This window comes from Pinus tabuliformis, chromosome J (genome assembly GCF_031772625.1).
Source record: "Pinus tabuliformis cultivar Carrire ecotype Pingquan chromosome J, CPIR1, whole genome shotgun sequence".
In the NCBI taxonomy this organism is placed as follows: domain Eukaryota; kingdom Viridiplantae; phylum Streptophyta; class Pinopsida; order Pinales; family Pinaceae; genus Pinus; species Pinus tabuliformis.
In genome coordinates, this window is record NC_142295.1 from 61165079 (window position 1) to 61180650 (window position 15572).

Below are 15572 nucleotides of genomic sequence, written 5' to 3' on the forward strand. Positions count from 1 at the left end.
GAGAGACTTTTGTTGGTACTCATTCCTAGAGGCTAGGGACTGTTCTATTTATTATTTATGCAGTACTTCAGATTTTGTCAGATGATTTCAGAATTGACTCTTTGAGCTTTGACATTTGACATTCATGAATCTTAAGCCATAATTCATGTTGATTTTGAATCTTGATGGATGAATGATGATAACGGATATGATGGTTGATCATGATCATATTTGATATGCTTGTCTTGGTTATGTTGTTTTTGCATTACAATCAGTGTAATCTCTCATGTACCATCTAAAAAAATAGTTTGTTTTTCTTGAAAATTTATATTTTTGTTTTTTTTCATGGTGCCAAGTCTTTGCTGAGTCAAGTTCGACTGTCCAGCCAAAACGAGTCACAACCCAAGCCAATTTTGGTGACTATTTTAAAGACTCTTTGCTGACTCAAGTTCGACTGTCCAGCCAAAACGAGTCACAACCCAAGCCAATTTTGGTGACTATTTTAAAGACTATGCAGTATGCACACAGGACCTTCCGCTATTTGCAAAGACATTAAAACTTGCCAAGACTGCAGTACCAATGATTATGTCCTCCCAGATTAGGAGATGTCTGACTGTGCAAATTGCCGCACACACTTCAATAACTGTCATGGAAGGGTGCCACCGAATCCATAGCTAGATCCAAAGTCAACAAGGTAGCTAACCTGGAGCTCTCTTTATCCAAATCAGCTTATTAAAGTCTTTTATGCTCAAAACTGAACACAGAAGAACCAACAATATGTTCTTATATTATTAAGAAAAAATTACGAGTATAGGAAAAGTAGAACCAAGAAGATGGATAGCATTGGAACGCATAGTGCCTGGGGAGCATATGGAACATTTTCAGCTATTATCAAGACAAATCTATATGTATGACCACACAATGTTTACATGCCAAACCTAGAGAAAACATGCATTTATATTAGAAAATGATAATCTGCTATTTAAGCATCGGCTTAAGATTAAGCCCTTTTACATAGTAACGTGCGGGTTTTTACAGTTGGACATATTGTAATAATTTTTCTGGTTTGAGCTGCATAAAGCTTTTACATAGTTCAAACCAGAAAACTATGACCTTTTCAAAACAGAGATTTGCTTCAATCCTCATCAGCACCATGAAGTCATAAAAATATAACAGAGAAACTGGTATACTGTCCAATGGATTCACTTTACCTTTCTGTGAAGCTGCAAAATATATTATATCTCAAAATCCTTACATATTAACTTAGATTAGCACAACAGCTAATGCAATTGCAGGCTTAGCTATTTCATTCTCTGGAGTCTGCACTCTGGAGATTGCAAAAATTATTTGGTCTCAAAACTCAAACCTTTGACTTTCAACATGTATATGTCATACACAAGTAGTATTCACAGCAATTATAACATCTGCTTCAAGAAAACACTCTCTGGTTCCCATTGTGCATGAATAATCTGATCTCATCACACACTGCATGCTTGTGTTCCCATTGATGTCCTAGTTCTGATTGTGTTCTCCTTTCAGGAATTTCTTTCAGTGTTGTGCTTTGCACATCTGCAAAAGAACCAACCTCCTCTGAGTGAAAATGAATACATCCATAATGACTGATAACAACTATGCTTCATTGAATCAGAAAAACCTCTGACCCAAATCAAGGATATTAACTTTTACGGATTCACTTCCAGTATAGTAGATTAACTGCTGCTCCATCGACTCTCTTACCCAAGTACACTTTCAATGAGAGTTTCAAATGCCTAGGTATTTCTAGAAATTAAGAGCATTTTGGAAAGAAAGTAATGTAGGTGTCTGGCACTAAAATTATCATAAGCAATTTTATACAACCATTACTTTCTAAGAAATTAACAATACCAGTTGAGAAATACTAACCAGAGGAAGGTACACTTAGTTCATAGCAAGTCCGTTCTTCCCATAAATTACATAAGCCAATCTGACAAGTATGGAAAACAAAGCATTGAAAACAAATAGTCAATATTTCGTGATGATCAAACTGCAGGCAGAAAGAGGCCTAAAGAAATTAACACAAGCGAGTATCAACCTGGTTCACAACCCCCACCAAAGACGTACCATATTTACTATATCAAAGGTTGTGTCAATTGTAGAAGCACCTTGTAACTCTGGTGTATGAAATAAGGGGTCCATGTCATCATGGTGCATAGCCTGCTGGTTATAAATAGCTGTCACATCATTTGGTGCTTCTGTTGTCAGTTTTTGGTGTGCATTGATTGGGGTACATTGACCTTTAAATGGATTAGATTTTATTTCCTGTGTATGTTCCTCTGTCTCTTTCATACAAATTGATAGCCGTTGATGTGAAGGTGATATATGTTTGAACTGATTTATCAATCCTCTTCCAGGATCTTCAGAACTTTCAAAAGTCCCTTGAGGTACACCTTTAGTAGATGGCTTTTGCATTCTTCCCTCTCTATTTCTAATAGCATCATTGCCATCTTGTATTATACTTTCTGTATTCTCATCGACTTCAGGACTTTTATGCATCAGCGGTTGAGCATCTTTGCCCTTAGGTCCTTGACTACATTCAGCCACTTCTTCCTGCCCTTCTTCCCACCTTCCAGACTGAAACTTCTCTTTTGCCCAGGCTATGGCCTCTTTCATTGCTATGTCTGAAGCATCTGGCATCAGATTATCATCCGCATAATTAGCATTTTCATCATGGAAAGTAAGATTCTTTTTTATTTCAGAGACAATTTCAATTACATATGATTCATGAACATCAGAGCCTTCTCCGTCATCTAGTAAGTTTTCGTCCAGAGTTTCCAATCTTGACCTTGGAGATTTTTCTTCGGTCCCATCACTACCTTCTATGGTTGGAGAAACATATGAAGACTCCTGAAAAGAGCTAGAATACAAGCCTCTTTTCTGATTGACATAAGAATTGTTAAGTTCTGGCATCCAATCTTTCCAAGGTTTCATTTTCTGCGGTGCAGAGGGGGACTGTGAAGGAGTGGGAGAGGGCAGATGTTGAGTCATAAGGTGCATCTGCTCCCTAGGTGCCAAGACATTACAATGCTCTCCAACAACATACCCACAATTGCTCGAGCTTTTCCTTTTGGTGTTTAGAAGAACTGGATATTTTTTCTCATACATATCCGATGTATCCAGGTTTGTGAGTGTTGTTCCAATCTTAACTTCATTGACAGGCTGTTCCTTTTGCTGGGAAGATTGCAAGAAGGTGAAATGCCTTTGCTGAGGGAAGCCACCAAAAACATCATCCATTTTTGGCCTGTCTGGTCCATTGCTGAATGCCCGAGGCTTGTTGAAATGAGAATAAGCTACACCAGGTGGCTCTGTAAAGTTAGTTTTGGAAGGGGAGGAGCAAGAGCTTGAAATAACAGAAACAGTATTTGAATCTCGAGATGGATAGCCCACTCCTCGTCTATAAGGGAGGCCAAAGCTGAGAGACCTGTCCTGCTTTGGAGAAAGAGCAATTGGCCTGTACAATCATAATAACTATTCAAAACATTTTCAATTGCATGTTTCCACGGCAGATAAAGTTATATGATCTATGCTTCATGCATATACAGATGGAAGATTATCACCAGATATAGACTAAAACTAAATATGGGAATGTTGCAACTTTTGTCCAAACAAGATTGTCTGAACATTGATAATCACATTGGATGGGTTCTCAGAGCTGCTTATGAACCTAATCTCAGTAAAAATAGGAAGGGTTACTTATATAATAAACCATCTCTGAGATTTTTTTCAGCGTGAATAACTGTGTTGATGCACATTTTGATTGCAAACATATATGATCACCAATCTGTCAAACTGGATAGGTCGTTGCCTTTGTTGTTTTCTTTTCTACAGTGACCTTGAAATCCTAAAAATAATCCTATTAGGTATAAGCAGCACACACCTAACAACTATTGATTTATTGATTTGAAGTTGAACATGAACTGGGAATTTCAGATGAAAACCACATATTAAAAATATACTGCAAGTCAGAATTCTCAAAAAGACAAATGATAACTATGTCTAATATAATCAATGGCAAGTGTACCCTGTTTTATTAGTATAGAATTTTACTTGATTCATTGAGATAAAACACAACAATGCCTAATTGCACACACCTAACAACTATTGATTTATTGATTTGAAGTTGAACATGAACTGGGAATTTCAGATGAAAACCACATATTAAAAATATACTGCAAGTCAGAATTCTCAAAAAGACAAATGATAACTATGTCTAATATAATCAATGGCAAGTGTACCCTGTTTTATTAGTATAGAATTTTACTTGATTCATTGAGATAAAACACAACAATGCCTAATTTTTTTATAAAACAAATTCTTCCCTTTTTCTATAAGGGAAATCATCCTCTCTCTCAGCACAAGGGTGAGAGTGAGGGTCAATACAATAATATTCATAGGCACATAGTCATTATATCAATATTTCTCATCGTCATGTGACTTGCAAGGAATTGAACCTGGGTGACGGAGATAACAACCATTATGCCAAACCACCCGAAATAACCCCAATTGACAAAACAAATTCCTCCCTTGATTGTATATCAAAGTGTTTTTTTTCTATGTGGTTGACAGACCCAGGAGATCAGTGACTACTACGTCTATAGAATATTTGTACCAGGCAGATCCACCCGAAGGGATTACTTCCTGCTAGCTCAACCACGGAGCCTGACCCCTAGAGTGTCGAGAGAATTGAAAGAATTGAAGCCATGACTTCTCAATAGCGAAGGTTCTAATTGAGATAACCCTCGGGGCTTGTATATCAAAGTACTTGTTTGAAAGAGAAATTATATTAACATCCAAAAATACTTAAAAACTGTCCTTAGAATTGCTGAGTACATCCTGATAAACAGTAGCAAAGAGTGCATAAAGCATCTCTGATCAAGGTCTATGAGTACACTATCATAATACGAATAAGCCAAAAGGCTTAAACAATGAACATAAAAAATCTATTGATGAAACCTAAAAGGAAAGAAATTTGGCCCAAATTCTTTTGATAATGTAGTTTAAGACACTTATGTTTTCTTTCTAAAACAATTTTTGTGTGGGTCAACTGAGAAGTCCCATCGATTTATTAGCCAAAAACGTGATTTAGGGCTCCAACATTCGGATGACAGGACTACACTCATAAGGGAACAGATAATCCAGGACAAATCAATGGTTAATATAATGTGAAATATAATTAATGGTTATTTATTGTTCCAGTTTGCTGTGGGCCTTAAACTTTGGAAGGGGTCCATAGAACTGTTTAATAGCAGTAGGCTGATTTCATAAGATGCATATAATTGAGGATTTAATTCAGAAGGGGCTTTCGATGTATCCTTGATTTTGCTAGTTTTGGCAACCTAACCCCGACACATTTGTCTTCGTAATATGCTTTGTACATTATCGCATCGTTTATAGAAATTTAGAAGCATGCTTCAAAATTAAATAGTATAGTCATTTTTACAGCAAAACACAAACATCTAATAGGAGAGCAGGAACCTGAGCTTTGAGGTGAATGCAGACAAAGACTGGTCCTCTGTCATCCAAGACAATAGAGGCCGATGTGGGCTCCGCTTCTCAGAAATTGGCTGCGAAGATGCTGGTGACTTTGATCTGGATCTTGAAGGCCTTGAAATTGAACTTTTGGTTGCTGATTCTTCACAAAAACTACTAGAAATTGCATCAACACCTCTAAAAATATCACCATAGAAATCATCACCCGAGGCTCTGGGCATCGTGACCGTGCTACCCAAATCCTCCCCACAAGAAGGAACCTCATAAACAGGTAACTCTGATCCTCCAAAGACAGGGAGCTCAAGCACCGGCAAAGAAGAGTTTTCATACAGGGGAAGCTCAAATACCGGCAAACTAGAGCCTGCGGATAGATTCAATTCCCTTTCAAATGCTCTGAATACTTCATCATATGAAATTGGAATACATGGCTCATCTGCTTGGTATCTAGAATAAATGCACCTAGGAGGGCCCCCAAAGACATCACTGTATGTCATGGGGTCATATGGGTCTCTTCTCATGGGCTTAGACCTCTGTTTTCCCACAGCAATATTTTCAGGGCCCTTAGTAAACTTCCTCATGTTGTGGGGATTGGGTTTAGGTCGTATTGGTGCAGAGTAGTTACCATATGGCTTTGATGCGGGCCTTCTGTGAGGTATTCTAGCATCATCTTCCATTTGGGTCATATGAATTTTTACAGACTAATACAATCAGCAACTGCATGAGAGTGGGTAATGTATATAATTTGTATTGAAACTTGTTCTGCAACTCAAATTGGTACTTCAAGAAAAAAAATCTGAAAATTTATATATAAAGGCTTACAAAGTAGTTCAAGATTGCTGGCAGTGGGCATCGAGGATACTCGTCTTTTCTGCAAGAGTCCTGAATAGGTGCACCTTGGTATGAAGATATATGTCATATATACAGAGGAATGAATTCAATCATGTGCAGCCATGTGAAAAACATGGCCCTGATGACAGTACCATGTAGGGTGAGGTTTAATGAATGCCCTTCGGAATATAGTTTATCTTATGGCAGATCAAGCATTGTGGGGATGGATGGTGACACGGGAACCAAAAAATAAACCTTGACAGTAACAATGCCTTGGGGTAGAGTGTCAGGACACGGACACTCCATTGATGCCAGCGACAGGCCCGTAAGCGCTGCTTATGGTCTAGAAGAAGCAAGGCCAATCCTGCTACAGTGGTTGCCAACCTTTGCGCATCTAAGTTGAGATTAGTTCCACGCTAATATCCTCCTATATTTTGTTACACCTCCTTCACCCGCTCTTCTAGATTTCCTGGACATAACAGATTTCATTTCAGATTAAGACTCCTCTCCTTCCTTACAAGCTCTGTCAGCTACACGTGAAGGCTGGCTAAAGCCGAAGGCAAATTATGAAAGGAAAGTTGATGTTTGTGCCGGACTTCAGATATTGTTTACCATGTGGCGCTGCAGATAGGCTCCTTGCAGGCACCTATTTTCTCCCAATGGGAGAAACGGATGAGTATTAGATTCGAACAAAACACATGGGAAAATGGCATTATTATATTAATCTGAGATTTGCATAAATTATTAACTTTATTTAATGTGAGAATAATTTATTAGGATAATAAATCCGAACTATGTAATTTATAAATTTAACAAATTTTCAAATTATTAAATTTATTTATATATTTAAAAATATTTTAAATAAAGAAAAATTTGTAATTTTAAAATAATATTATATTATTTTTAAAAATAAAAGAAAAACATTTGTGGGTTGGAAAAGAATCATATTTGTTAGTTTGAAACGCTTTGATAAATAATTTTATGTAATTATCACACAAAAAAAACTTGTCTCACAAAAAAAAAATAATTAAAATAATCAATTACACCACAAAAAATCAAAAAATAAAATAACTAAACAGAAACTTTCCAAACATGGTATAAAATTTGACTGAGGGGTTTTTTCTATGTAAAAATCTAGTCCAGAGTTTGCTTCACCAAAATTTTTAATTAAAATTTAGATTTGATTTGGCCATCTAAATCTCGATTCTTAAAAATACGACCTGTAATTTTAGATCGGCCTGCACTGAATCATGATTGCTATTTAGGTTGCTCCCTTATTTTGTATTTTAACTTTTTATTATCATTAGTAATTTGTGTATTTAACTCGGCCCGGTTTGATTAATGATTGCGATTTGCTTTTTATTTATTTTTTATAATTTTGAATCATTTCTATTTTAAGATAGGTATTTTTAATATAAAGTTTTTTGTTTTTTTTGTTTTTTTTTTTTTCAAAAGGTGGAAAAACCTATCAAACTCAGTTTGTCAAACCAACAGTGAGGACAGCCATCTCTGGCTGCTATCCGCGAATGTCAGTTGACACATCACTGTTATCAAGGAAAACCACGCCACCTGAAATAACTCGCTGGTGGTCCGTAAGGGAGCAGGCTTTCACTCCTGCCAGATGCCTCTGGGTCTTGGGCCGTTAACCTGTTTCCTTACGTCCGAGGAAGACGAGCTCTTAGCCAAGCAGAAGCAGTTTTAGGGCATACTCCAGGCCCATATAAAGTTTTATTTTTACCTGTGTAAGTGTATTTTTATATTTTTAATATATAATTTATTAAATTATATTAAATTTAAATATAATTGCAATTTGTAAATTTTAGTAATAATTTTGAATTTAGAGTATATTTTAAAACTATTTTTGTTTGGTTTAAAGTTTGTTTTTTAGATATAAAGAAATATGTTAAGGACCCAAGCCCCAAAAGCACTTAAGAGGACTAAAAACTTGCTTTCTTAAAAACCATAAGCTAGTAATTCGAGGTAGGGAGGTTTTCCTTAAATAGTAATGATGACTCACTTTGAATTTGCCAATAGTAGCCAATAATAATTGCCATAGGTTTTCTCACTATTTAAAAAAAACTTTAATTATAAGGATAGTTGATAATTTTTAAACTTATTTTATTATTAAAGGAATAGTTTTAACATTAAGAAGTTTCCCACGATTAAAATATAATGATTGAAAATTTGTAAAAAGTTGGTAGAATCTCTTAAATTTAATATTAATGTTGTTTTTAAAGAAGCAGTTATTTGTGATGGTTGTGATACAAAATTTTTCTAGGTCATGTTTGGAGATGTGTATAGATTCACTTAGAGATTATAATTATGGTAGTTGGAATTAACTTTATATAATGTATATAACTTGAATATACTAATATGATTATCAATTTCTCTATAAACCAAAAAAAATTATTAATATTATTTTTTTTCCAAAAATAGAAATTTGTGAATAATTAGCATAGGCATTAGACAAATGGTGGTAAAAAAAGCTAAATTGAGATGATTGAAAATTCATAAGATTGAATCTTCGACATCAGGATTTATAAATTACTTTTACTATTTCTTTAGTGTTGTCATCCAGCGTAAATTATGTTAATTGAAAATTTGTAAGTAGTTGGTATTGGTCTTGTAAGACCAATGTTACCATGTGCCCAATGTCACATTGAAGACTGGTTTGTGATGATTGAATACACCTCCTCACTTGAGTATCGCCATTAATCTAATATTACTATAAGAGAGTAGTGTTTAATTAGAGATGAGCATCGAATGATTAAAGACTTGTAAGTGGTTGGTATACACTTTCTAACTCCATTGTTACCATGATAGAAATGGGCGACAGTTCAATTGTGGTGCTAGCAAATGAATAGTTAGTAACTGCACTTTATGAGAAATGATACACTTTATGAGAAATGGTTATCAAGAACTGAATATAATCACTGTAAAAAAACACACAATTAGTTCTCATGGACCTCTAACTATACTATGATATTATGGAAAAAATGATAATAGATAGTTTTAAGTAGTATAATATTGATTGATAAACTAGATTTTTATTTATGTACTTTTAACTATATTATGAAAAAATGATATAAATATTCTGAGATAAATGATAATAAATATTTTGAAATAAATTATAATAGTGAGTTTTAATTAGTATAATATTGTTTGATAAATTAAATTTTTATTTTAAAAAATAATATATTTTAAAACAAAATCTCATCTTATAGTATGAAATATTCGATTTATTAAGAATAATATATTATAAAGTAAGATTTTAAATTTATGAAAAGGATAATAATTTTCTTTACAATTATTTGAATTATATATTTTTGAATATTATTTCTTAAATTAATTTTTTTTAAAGAAATAAGTATTTTTATATTAAGTTAATTGGTTTGCAAGCCAATAACTTTATATTTATAATAAGTTTTTCATTTTCAGTGTTTCAAAATTGTATAACAAAACACCTTTCCTACCTTGCCAGCGACTAACAAGGATTTTTACAGCAATTATTTTATAGTCTCCAAAAGACTCTTAGATACACTATATACTTGCAAAATATTAAAAAAACACCTAAAAACTAACCATTGCCATTTTCCCCAATTTTAGAGCTTTCAGCATGTTCTGTCTTGACGAATTCCACTTGTTGAGGAGGGGTCTCATCTATGGTCGCTCCATAAGTTCCTCATGCTCCTACCCTACTCGCACTCTATGTGTCAGACCATCTGTAATCCTGAACAATTCTTTAAGAATTTCCAAGGTCCTTGACTCCATAGTCAATTCCATACTATCCATTTTGACTTATAAGCTATCCACCATCACTTGTAGTCTATTAATGCCACAACGATTCCAATTGTTGACTTACCAAAGCAAAGTGGGTTCTCACTTATGATGCAACCTACGATGAGTGATGATAAAAAAGGCTTGCTTGAGGCAAATTATGCCTTTACATCATCATCTCACTCTTGTCTAGCTGGACACTCCCATTATGCAAAGAACCCCAATGCAAGTGTGATTCTACAAGAATTCCATCACTAGAAATCTCCCTTTATAGCCACTCGCTCCAACACCTCTCCCTACAACAAGCTCTTGTACACATTCAATTCCAAAGTCTCGTTCTTGTGGATTCCTGACGAGATTTGCTATAATTGTATCATCCCTTCTGATACAGGGCTCTAGTGAATTTAACAATCTCAGAATTTGCAAAATGCAAGCATGCTCATCCGTAAGATTGCTTGTTAATGCTTTAGAGAAATTTCGCCACCTGTCCTCAGGTGTGATGGATCTTGCCTCGAAATTCCATCTGGTGGATCCACTAACGACATTCATCTTAGGTGATGGCTACAAAAAACTAACCTTCATGAATTTGTGATTAGTGTGGTCAATAAATGACTTGACATTCCTTTCTTCAAAATTAATCAAACTCCATATTCAAATAGATCGGTAAGTGAGATAACCCCAAGGGATAACTCAATTGGTCGAGCCCTCGTTGCTAAGTACCTTGCCTATTGGGAGGTCACGAGGTTAAATCTCCTCGATGTCCTGGGGATTAGGCCCAATATATTAGGTCGTATTTGGTGGATATCTGTGGATTGCTGCCCGTGGATGTAGTGGCCACTTAGTGACAATGAACCATGGTTTCCTTCCAAAAAAAAGAAAAATAAAAAAGATCGGGAAGTGAGATCCCAATAATATTTTTTTTTGATCATGTGATATATGATATAGTTGGATCTCCTTGGTCCTAAATAATCAAACTTTGTTCTAGAGCTACTCCTTGATTGGCTAACAAACCTACTACTTGATTATTCTGCCTTTTAATGTGGTAGAATTCCACACTTTCCAACTTTTGGAGTTGCAGGCAAATTCTAAGAATCATCGAGGAAGATCATGTTTTGGCATCTCTTTGAATTTGTGATTTTTTTGTATGACAACCATGGAATCCCCATAAACTACTAAGTGATGAATCTGCCTTGTAATTGCTACCTCCAGGCCTTTCCATAGTTCTAAAAAATTTGCTTGGTTATTGGTTGCTCTTCCTAAACCCCAGGCAAATTGCGTCTCTATTTCTTCATCGGGGCGAAAGATGACCCCTCCCGCTCATGGCTCCCCCATTATTTATTAAATTAGTTATATGATATTTTCCCTTCTTTTTGTTTTTAAAGTTAGCTGAAATTTTATTAATAGAGTATAAGAATAAATTATAATCAAGGTAAACAACGACTTACCTTTAGGGAAATCAAGACCATAAAAGTTAAAATACCAATGTTTTTTTTCCGATATTACAAGGTAGAGATCTTTACATTTAAAACCCTAGTAGTAGCATAGTTTAGATAAATGCTAAAGACAAGATAAAATATATTTTACTAGATTGTCAAGACTATATTGGGAAGCCTCGTTCCCACTTTTTAAGTTACCAAAAGAGAAAATGTGTTGCTAAACCAGGAGTATATTTTCCTATTGTTGAGTGTCCTCCTTTTCCTCATGATCTTCATCAATTAGGATGGGGTTGGAAGGGGTACCTTCATACTCTTTAGCAAGTTCTACCACTTCCCCTGGGTTGTGCTTGCTATCCTTGGGGTTTATCACTATGTTATTTTCATAAACTAATTTACAAACTATTTCAAAAAATTTATCCATTAAATCTAGTTTGTGGATAATTACTCGTTGTTATTGATTGCTCTCTTCTATAGCTTGTATTGTGAAATATTTATTGATTTAGTAAAGATTTGTTAACTTGAACATCTTGGTATCTTTGGAGCAAGAAAACCCTATGTCTAGAACACAATTTTAGAATTCTACCTCAACCTATATGTTGGTCATTTTCCTTTGTTTTTCCTAACCAAATTCTCAATGTGGGTAACCTTCTCCTCAATGATAGTGAGAAAGAGACACTTGTAGTGAGATGTTGCCTTCATGGAATCAACTTGGCCATTAGCAATGCAATGAGAGAGTTTTGGTTTCATTGTTTCCCTAACAAACTTGTTGGTTCCCTTTTTGAGCTCACATTCATTAGATGTTTGCTAAAGTCTGCCTCTAAACTTTAGCATTTTCACCCAAAGATGAGTGACAAGGGTGATGGAGGGAAAATTGCAGTAAGGGATGATGTAAAAGACATTGATATTATGGGTGTTGATCCATTTCCATGTGTCACATTTGGTTTCCAAGTTTATCCATCTATGCAATCCTTCCCATCCCCCCCATTTTTCCTTTTCATTTCATAATCCACTGTGGGTCTGTATTTTTATTACACATCGAGAAAAATTTCATGTTTACACAACACAACCAATTTTTGCAGGATTCCTTATACTGTGTGGAGATTCTCTTCTTAAGTACCTTTTCCTTGCACTCTGTATAGACCTTTCCCCTATACACATCGTTTTTTGCACTTAGTTGTTTAATGGTTATGGTAGTGCAGAGAGCCTTGCATGCCCTATTCCCTGAACACTTTATGTCTCTACACATCAATAGCTCCACATTTCTGTATAAATAAATTTCAAAGGATTGATCTCTCTCTACAAATGTTTCATATTTGGCGAAATTCTCATTGGATTATCATGCACCTTGCACACATTTCAAGAGTCACTTATGATTTATTAATGAAATTCTAATCCACAAGGAGAAAGGTAGTAATCCAAGGTTAAGGTGGATTGATTATTATGTTTTCCCATGAAGCACTTGCCTTTCAAAATAAATTCCATTTATGGTTTACACATGTCCCAAAAATGATGGTACGTGATGAAAGGTTGTTTTTGTAAATGTTATTCATGAATTAAGCCTTTAAACCGATAGAGATTTGTAATTCATGAGTGACAATGTCATGAATATCAAAGTGCATTGGAAGAATAAGAAGCATGGAAACTAGAAGAAGAAAAGAGCCTTTTGTGGAGATACTACTAATTCCCTCATGTGTTAAGACAAGGACTTCCATTGGTCATTTATTTATTAGTGGTTCTTAAGCCTAACTCTTGAGCAGGATCTTAAGAATAATATTTGGATGATTGGAATAATGAATGTTGGGTGCATGCTCAAAGTTTTTGATTTCAAGGATCCAATTTCATGGCGTGTCTATCAGTTTGATTCAAAAATTAGATCAATCAAGTGGTAGTGGGAGGAAAGAACCCAATCTTGCTAAATCCCATTTTTTTAAAAGGATGCTTTAATTTCCTGACCCCAATAGAAGTCTCAAGCTTCCCAACACTGATTCTTTTTTGGATCATAAGGTGATGGGTTTAATTCATTGAAGGATTTCATGGTTCCCTCACTGAAATGTTGGCTAATCTTTCAACCATTGATATATCTATGTTGGTGGAGTTGTATTGATATTTTTTTGTGGTTATTCACGTGTTTACTGGGATTATATTCTACATCTCAATTTACTAGGTCAATTTAATGTCTTTAGTTTTCTTTCTAAAAAGAAACTATGTTTGTCTGGGTTGAGATAATCTCAATTGAGATTTCCTACCAATAGGCCAATTACTTGAAGACTTAGAGATTATTTATGAATGTATATCTGGTCTTAGTAGTTTTTTATTAAAATGTATTTGAGGGATTACCTTTAAGGAGTAATCTAGATGTTGAAAACAAATATATCCAATTATGGTACCTAATTCTTTGGAAGCATAAGACGCCATTCCAATGTTTCCTTATTCACGATAAATTTCTTAAGGAGTTTATATACATGTTGACTGGAATAGGACCAATAATCATAACTCAAGAAGCAGAGGATTTCCTCAAAGCCTAAGGGAATTTGTGTGCAAGAGGAAGACCATACATCAAATTTTATGGATATGATGGAAACCATTTTTTTCTTCCTACATTTGTTTGTGACTAGTATTTTTTTGTTGAATTATGAAGGCGTAACAAGACATGGTCCACCCTTTTTTATAAAAATAAAAAGAGACAATTCATTTCCCTACCCTTCTAATGTATTCAATGTGACAATAAGAATTTCCTCCCATTTAATAGAAGTTCCTGAGATGCTTAATGCATTCAAATGAAGGAAGCAAAACCTCTCAAAGGTTTCAACCTTGAAGGGTTATTTTTAGAGCATTTGGTTCCCATGATGTATAGCAATAGTTCATAAAGGTTACAAAAGGAAGTGGTGACAAGGACCCGAATTCTCCTAAGAATAAAGAAGAGAAACTATGCAACAATGATTTGGTCACTAAGATTAGTACAAATACTCAACGTCAACAGACCATAATAAGGCAAATAGGGATAAATGAAAATATTGTGCAACCTTCTTCTACTCCAGATCCACATAGCAGTCCCTCCTCTACCTAGAAGAAACATGAGGCAAATATAAGCAAAAAGAGAATAATGAAGTACATTGTGGAGGAGATGATGGAGATGAACCTCCCCGTGTTGGCATTGAAAGAAGACATTCAATAACACAATCTAAAATGAAGAAAATATTAAGTCAGAAAGGCTCATAAAGTTATGAAGGGTGAAGACATATTGTTGATATGGAAGTCGACAATGTTATTGTACTTAATTGAGTAACATTATAAAAAGTCAACGAATAACAAAGAAGTTGAGTCAAGAGGGACCAATTATTTCTGAAGAGCAGTCTTCAATGATGCATAATGCACAATATAATAAGGAAGAGAGAAATTTGCAAATAGAAAAGGTCCACATTAAGAATAAGAAAACAACTAAAAAATGGACTTCAGAAATGGATGTTTTGGGACTTGGACCCTCAAGACTCCTCAAATTGCATATGAGCACTAGATACACTCTTGCTCACTATGTTTCAAAGCAAATGATAGAATCTTAAATTAAAAATAAGAATAAGTGCATTCGAGGATGCACTGAGTCCTAAACCTTTGTTCACAAAACCATTAGCTATTGTTGCTCCAAACCAAATGCCTCGTAATACACTTGGAACATTAATACAAGTAAAGAAGGCCACCAAATTTCTTAGTGGAGTGAGATTATATGTTGCACAAATATCAATAAGTGGCTAAATACTATTTCAGAAGCTTGGGAGGTGAGTTCATATTTGAGGAAATTGTCACAACGAATCTCCACATTTATGGAATATTTCCAAAGGATTTGGAACATGAAGATTTCTTTTATGAAAATGTTTTACATAATTTTCTACGTGGGTGTCAAGTTTACGAAATTTATAAATAAACAAGGTTTACCCTCAAATCGCAAAATAAAATAAGTGAAAATACGATGGTTGGAAAGGATACAAATGCTATGAGATTCAATTCCCAATTCTACAAAGATTAATGACA

The 15572-nt window shown here is 34.7% G+C and overlaps 1 protein-coding gene across 3 annotated transcripts; it reads right to left on the reverse strand.

Moving 5' to 3' along the window:
* Positions 1 to 918: 918 nt before the first annotated feature.
* LOC149225509 (uncharacterized) lies at positions 919 to 7004 on the reverse strand. Of its 3 annotated transcripts, none has more exons than XM_089377111.1 (5): positions 6325 to 7004; positions 5491 to 6219; positions 2080 to 3466; positions 1882 to 1942; positions 919 to 1548 (listed from the first exon to the last, which is right to left on the reverse strand). In XM_089377111.1, exons 2-5 carry the CDS (start codon positions 6186 to 6188, stop codon positions 1409 to 1411), a joined length of 2286 nt encoding a protein of 761 aa, XP_089233237.1. In that variant the 5' UTR covers positions 6189 to 6219; positions 6325 to 7004; the 3' UTR covers positions 919 to 1408. The 3 variants fall into 3 exon arrangements, 2 of the variants coding, with proteins under 2 accessions (XP_089233237.1, XP_089233236.1); XR_016247680.1 differs by adding an exon at positions 1660 to 1748 and having other exon boundaries at positions 1412 to 1548; positions 5491 to 7004; XM_089377110.1 differs by having other exon boundaries at positions 5491 to 7004.
* Positions 7005 to 15572: the final 8568 nt, after the last annotated feature.

What these genes read in the sequence shown, in the direction of transcription:
- LOC149225509 (XM_089377111.1), bottom strand. Translation starts at nt 6,188, where the DNA reads ATGACCCAAATGGAAGATGATGCTAGAATACCTCACAGAAGGCCCGCA. An exon ending in GCATTCACCTCAAAGCTCAG is followed by an intron (nt 3,467 to 5,490) that starts GTTCCTGCTCTC and finishes ATGATTGTACAG; the next exon opens with GCCAATTGCTCTTTCTCCAA. An exon ending in CCTTTGATATAGTAAATATG is followed by an intron (nt 1,943 to 2,079) that starts GTACGTCTTTGG and finishes CATACTTGTCAG; the next exon opens with ATTGGCTTATGTAATTTATG.